Consider the following 6,419-nt stretch of genomic DNA (forward strand, 5'->3'; position numbering starts at 1 on the left):
CGCCCGCGGCTGGTTTGACCGCATTATTTTCGAAATACGTACGCCATGATCCGGTCGACCGCGCTAGAGCGATCAAAACATTATAACGACAAAATACGCATTCGTCAACGCCGAACCTGTATTCGGTTCCACTTAGAGTTTCTTGTGATAAAATAATCTCGACAGGTTTGTGTCATGTGCGCACGGATTAAAGTTTCATGAGGTGCATCCCGGGCGAGGGCGATTGCGCGAGGAGGGCACAGGGACGTCGGCGGGCGATCCATCACCTGTCCGCCTCTAGTGCTCTCCGGGGCGAGTCGTCAATCGTCAATGCATCTCGTTGATGTCTTTTACTTAACGCTTACTTTGGAAAGTGCTTAGAGATAAGTGCGGTGTTCGATGTTTATATAATTCTCAATCTGAATGTTAATAACGGCTCCGTGTTGTGTTATGTTTGTTTCACACGCGGCCAGTTATTTGTTTGTTTGTGTGAGTGATAAGGGGCCGCGGCGGACTATCAGCAGTAAAAGTTACAAGTGCTAAATTAATCGAGCAAAAGTGTTAACTTATTATCGGTCGAATCTGACTTTCTACGTAAGTTCACTTGTTGATGCATTTAAATTTTGTTAGCGTTTTGTCTCACTTTACAAATAATAGAATAGAACAAAAAGGACTTAAATCTAAAAACAATATTATGAATATAATTCGATGAACGGATGCAAATAACACAATTCATTACTTTTGTTGTTAACCTATAATTTATCGCCGAATGCGTATTATTAAGTTTTGATTGTGAAATTGACGAAAAGTATTGTTAGTGTTTTCGTTACAAGCACGTGACAATACGCGCGTAAATTAAGGCCGTACCTTGTCTTTGTGAAAATTTTGTGATACTCCGTGATGTAACCCATTGACCGATAGGGAAACCTGTCTATGCGCGAAATTCGGACTCGGTAGTTTTTCGTTTATAAGTAGATAAACTTGCGAAATTTGTTCAGATGTATTCCGATTGTCGAAGAGTGAGGAGCCAACAATAAAAAACAATACGAAGCTTTTTTACCCTCGACATATTTAGAGCGACTCCTACTTGATACATTACGACCTTCAAGGTAATTCGGAATTAACATTATATCGCGGCATACATATTTTTTTTATTTAACTTCTTTTATTCAATTAAATCTTCATCTTAAACTGAACATTATGCTATAAAAACACGAGACTACCTAGTATTTTAAATTCAATTTATGATAAATATTTTTTTAACAATTTATATTTATTCGCTTTTATTATAAACTATTTTGCAGTTTATACTAATACGTTAAAATATATTGTGTTTATTTAAACAATTGCAACGTCTATTTACAACTGACTGCTGTTATTACAAATTGTTTTATTGATATACAATTGTATTTCTTAAGTTATTCCTAATTTTTAAATACTTGTAATGTAATAACATTAATTTAGAAAATAATTTTAATTCTTAAAGCGAAACATCTTAATTTTTTTTATTTATTTCAAAGCAAATTATTATTTTATTTCTTTATGTTGATGTCTTTTTCGTCCAATTTTAATATTCATGTCCATTAATAGGGTGTGGGTCACTGAGTGCGCATAATACTCATTAACGTAAGCAACGGGCACGTTACAATGTGGACAAGTGACTTCATCAGAAGTGGCGAGATAAATTGACTGCCGGCTCCGACAATGTCGACCTTTGTTACTCGTGTCGCTATTAACAAATGTTACGTCCAGGAATTCAAGAACAATAACTGCACTTTTATCTTAATCTAACTTTCTTCCCATATGTAATTTTTTTCGGTAATAACTTCGAATGCATGTCTATGTAGTGTTTTGAAACGCAATCACATTTTCTGTACTTTATTACAATTTATTACGGACATTTTTTTTTCTACGGATTCGTGTAGATGAAAATTTAATCCCCATCTACCAAAGTAGTCATCGTTTCATCATTAAACTTTTCTTGTTTTGACGAATATAGATTTGACGTATATATTTTATTTGCAGGTGGGTCGAGGAGAATTATGCGTGGGGCGTGCGCGTGCGCGGTGGTGTGCGCACTGGTGGCGCTGTGCGCGGCGCTGGAGCCCGAGGCGCGCGCCGCCGCTGAGCGCCAGTTGCTCACCCTGCTCGGTCTGCCGCGACGGCCCGCGCGCATCCGCGCCGCACCGCCGCCCGTGCCGCGCGCAATGCGCCTGCTATACGAGGCGCAGGGCGCGCTGCCCGCGGCCGCTGCCAACACGGCCCGCTCCTTCCACCACACGCCCACCGAGCTCGATAGCCGTTTCCCCGCGGACCACCGCTTTCGACTTTATTTCAACGTGAGCGCCGTGCCCTCGGACGAGGTCGCACGCGGCGCCGAGCTCACCTTGCAGCGTGCGCACAACGTGACGGGCGCCCAACGGCTCCTGTTGTATGACATAGTTCGGCCGGGTCGTCGTGGCCGTTCCGACCCTATCCTGCGATTGCTCGACTCCGTGCCGCTGTGTGCCGGTGAAGGTGTGATAAAGGCCGATGCGCTGAGCGCGGCGCGCCGCTGGCTCTCTGAACCGCAGCACAATCATGGCTTACTAGTAAAAATCATAGACGAGGAAGCGAAAGGTGTCGCTGCGCGGAGTCCGCACGTGAGGGTGCGGAGACGAACGACGGAGGAGGATGAGCAGTGGCGTGCGCTGCAGCCGCTGCTACTGTTGTACACGGAGGACGCGCGAGCGCGTGCTGCCCGGGAGAGTGGCGAGTCGCGCCTCACTCGGAACAAGCGCGCGGCCGCGAGAAGAGGGCACCGCGCGCACCACAGGCGCAAGGAAGCCCGCGAGATATGCCAGAGGCGGCCGCTGTTCGTGGACTTCGCCGACGTGGGCTGGAGCGACTGGATCGTGGCCCCACACGGGTACGATGCGTACTACTGCCAAGGCGACTGCCCGTTCCCCTTGGCAGACCACCTCAACGGCACTAATCACGCGATAGTGCAGACTCTAGTGAACTCAGTGAACCCGGCGGCTGTGCCCAAAGCGTGTTGTGTGCCCACGCAACTGTCGCCAATATCTATGTTGTATATGGACGAAGTGAACAATGTGGTGCTTAAAAACTATCAAGACATGATGGTGGTGGGCTGCGGGTGCCGATGACGAAGGGCCGCCGCCCCTGCCCGACGCTCGGCGCCGGCGCCCGTCGCCCGGTGCACTCCTAGTGATATCTCGTGGACCCAGTGTAAATATAGTAGCGGCCTCGAAATCTGTACATACTCGTAGATTAACCTGTATATATATTTGTGTAATAATTATTTTATTGATGAGATGACGTTGATATAATAAAAGATATAATTTTCTACAGTAAATTCCATTGATTTTCTAGTGTAAAAATCGTCCCTTAGTACAGTGAATGTTCTGCCATATTTCTATAGAGTGTTTACGGAAACGATTCTTATATTTGTACTAGTCGTAAAGTATTATAAATGATAAACTTATATTGAAACGAGTTAGCTACTCGAGTAATACATAAAAACGATAATTTGTAGCCTAAAGACGTCGATACCGTACGTAAAAAGCCTAATGGCTTCCACGCATAATTCACGTTAACAGTATAAATTATTAATTTTATTTACTGCTCATCAAAATTTATTTATATTTGAGTAAAATATTGTGTAAAATACTAAGAGGAAATGTGTGAAGTTTCACAAAATATTGTATCAATACCATGATATCGAAATAGTGAAAAACATAATTTATAATTTGTTTAATAACCAGTCACAACAATAGTCATTCGAATCTCGTAGACCGCGGCCGTCAGGCACGCAGTCTCCTACTCGGGTTTTAAAGGTCAAGATTTTAGACTAAATACCTGGCCACGGCCGTCTACAGTTTATCATGGGCTGAGGTCGCGGCTAAACGATTCTATTGAATCGGTACAATGCTCTATAATTCATTGTTGTGACTTTTGTAATTCGTACTTTGAGCTCGGAGCTGTTCAAATTAGCTCCAATATAATTTTGTACTTTGTAAATTCATGTCATTAAGAACTGATCATAGCTGTATGTGTCTACGTTGATTTTTAAAATGTTCAAAGAGTAAAGAAAGTTTTTTATTGATGCATTTTGTATGTTTTTTCTTAACCGTCCGCAACCTGTAAAACGGAGTATAATAATATACGAAAAGTAAAATTGGAACCACAGTTTTATTTCATTGTCATAAATAAACCTTGTATCTACTTTTTTCAATGCTATCCATTTGTTTAAATTTGCGAAATTTTACATACCATGAACACTATATGAACATGCTATACACAAATCACATCGTTTTGTATTATCTTGATTTCGGTTAATTAAAAAAAAAAACAAATTGATGTTAAAAAAAAGAATTTATAGAAAATATTTGACCAGCATGCCTAATATTTATTGAAATTTTTAAATTATTTAGGAATGCATACCGAAATATCTAGGATTGAGGTAAACACATCTCGCTTCGCATTGAAATTATTAAATTTTAATTTCCGTCGACTATAATTCACAAATCATTTATTTTCTGACACTTGATTAATCAAAGAATACAATATTTCTGTTATGTTATCATGAAATGGTCATGCAATGCTCTACAAAATCCATAGCTAAAATATCGCTCGAGCTCTTATGAAGTCGTTCCACAAACAATGTCGGAGATAATATTCCGAGTGAATTCCATTTAGAGTGTGGCAGGTCTCCAAATCTCAAATATTTCGTCACAAGGCGACTATATATCATGTTTTTGCCGGGCCGGCCGGGCCGCAGGAATGGCCGCCGTATAATTTGGCCACCCGGCAACCGCGCGGCAGGCGCGGCCGGCGTCCTACGTCTATATTATCAGTAGATAAATTTAAGCTTTGTCTTTGCCTCGTATTTCGTCCTCTCGAGGTTTTGCTTTTGTTCTTTTTTTTCTCAATGTGGACGGCAACAAAAAACTGAGTCGAGAGGCGAGCGAAGTGGGTATAATTTATTTTATAGCCGGCTCGCTCGTAACTCGGCGGTGGACGGCTGGACGCCGATTTATCCCCATCTCGGTGTAATTAACGTAAATGGATTGGCCGAAGTCGGTGCCTGTGAGTGCGCCCGCCTGCGCCCTCGCGCCCTCTCAGAGCTTTACTTCGACCACACCCCGTAAGCTCTCACACAACTTATTTTTCAAAAACTCTACGCGAGTAAATCTACGATACCAAATGTCAATTAAACATCCATTATGCCAAACCGCAAAACTAATGAGATGTAGGAAAGAAAGTTGCTTGCGATTACGCCGAGTTCGCGAGGAGCGCAATTTATCCCTCGGGGAATTATAATTGTTTTGCATTCTTGCGCGGGTATAAAAACAAAAGGGCGAGGTATGGGCCCCCCGCGCTGCCGCCCTGCAGACCAGACCAAAGTCTGACGACTCGCATTCTCCGCAGACAAAAAGCTACGAATGAATCAGTATAGGCAGACCTTTGTCTTTCCTCGGTCACTACTCTCTCCGATATTTCACTCTGGTCAATTTACCTCGTACTTAATCTGAAACTAATTTTATTTAATGTGACTAAATCATTTTTTACACTGTAAAAATCACGAACAGGGTAAGTGGAACTTGTATAATTTTTCCAATTTTTTGTGCAGCTGTTGGAAATGAGGACATGGTACAAAGTGATAGTTTGAGATTTCCTATCACTTCATAAGCTATCAGTTGACACCGGCGTGTCACGTGGTGCATATAATGAAGTGTCACTCGCATATGTGTAGCACAAGGGGTGCGGGGGTGCGGGGAGCGCGGGCCGCGGCGGCCATCGACCGCGCCTCTCCTTACCAAATATTTCAAGCATGCACATATTAAACTGGTTCTTATTTCACTTAATATTACTTTATTACTTTTACATTAAACATTGTATCTTAAATAACGCAAGCACATTGCGTTATGATACTTAGAACTTAATTTTTGATTGCACATGTCGCCTCCTACTTACTAAGTTACGCCGAGAGTCCAAAGTTCGATTGTAAGTATTATAGTGCATTGCAAACAAGTCTTGGAATTTAAAGAAAAGTTTAAGGAAACTCAAAGGATTTTGGGCTTTATGCCAACTTTTCTGAGAAAAACGATTTTCTCTAGAAGCTGAGAAAATATTCTATTATACTGTTGGCATGGACTTGAAACGCCCAGGAATTTCTTATCACTAATTTTTGTTGAGTTCTAGCTGACAAACTCTTGCATTTGTTACCAATTTTGAGGTGGTTTTACAAAAAAAAATCATCCAACATATTGAGACGGCGGCCATTGTGGATTTTTCATTTCGTGCCGTATTCTGCTCGTCAAGTAATTTAATGCCTACGAGAAATTTCGACAGTGGTAGTGCCCGCTTTAACATCTTAGCACGAATGGGCCGGCACGCCCGGTGTAATACCACGACCACATAGAAGACAGGCGTGAAAT

General features: G+C 42.1%; 2 protein-coding genes across 4 annotated transcripts in view; one reads left to right on the forward strand and one right to left on the reverse strand.

Moving 5' to 3' along the window:
• LOC106106640 (protein decapentaplegic) overlaps nt 1-4,162 on the forward strand; it is a 17,005-nt gene extending 12,843 nt beyond the window's left edge. For 2 of the 3 annotated variants that reach the window (XM_013287258.1, XM_013287257.1), the window contains exon 2: nt 2,005-4,162. In XM_013287258.1, coding sequence (XP_013142712.1) covers nt 2,022-3,125 — 1,104 coding nt within the window. In that variant the 5' untranslated portion in view covers nt 2,005-2,021 and the 3' untranslated portion in view covers nt 3,126-4,162. Of the gene's footprint in view, nt 1-53; nt 574-2,004 lie in introns of those variants that run through there. The other variant, XM_013287259.1, reaches the window with a different exon arrangement.
• Nucleotides 1-6,419, reverse strand: part of LOC106106639 (T-cell activation inhibitor, mitochondrial) — a 46,650-nt gene that overhangs the window by 18,574 nt on the left and 21,657 nt on the right. The gene's annotated exons all lie outside the window — the stretch shown is intronic.

Source organism: Papilio polytes, unplaced genomic scaffold, assembly GCF_000836215.1.
Source record: "Papilio polytes unplaced genomic scaffold, Ppol_1.0 DF822178.1, whole genome shotgun sequence".
Lineage (NCBI taxonomy): Eukaryota > Metazoa > Arthropoda > Insecta > Lepidoptera > Papilionidae > Papilio > Papilio polytes.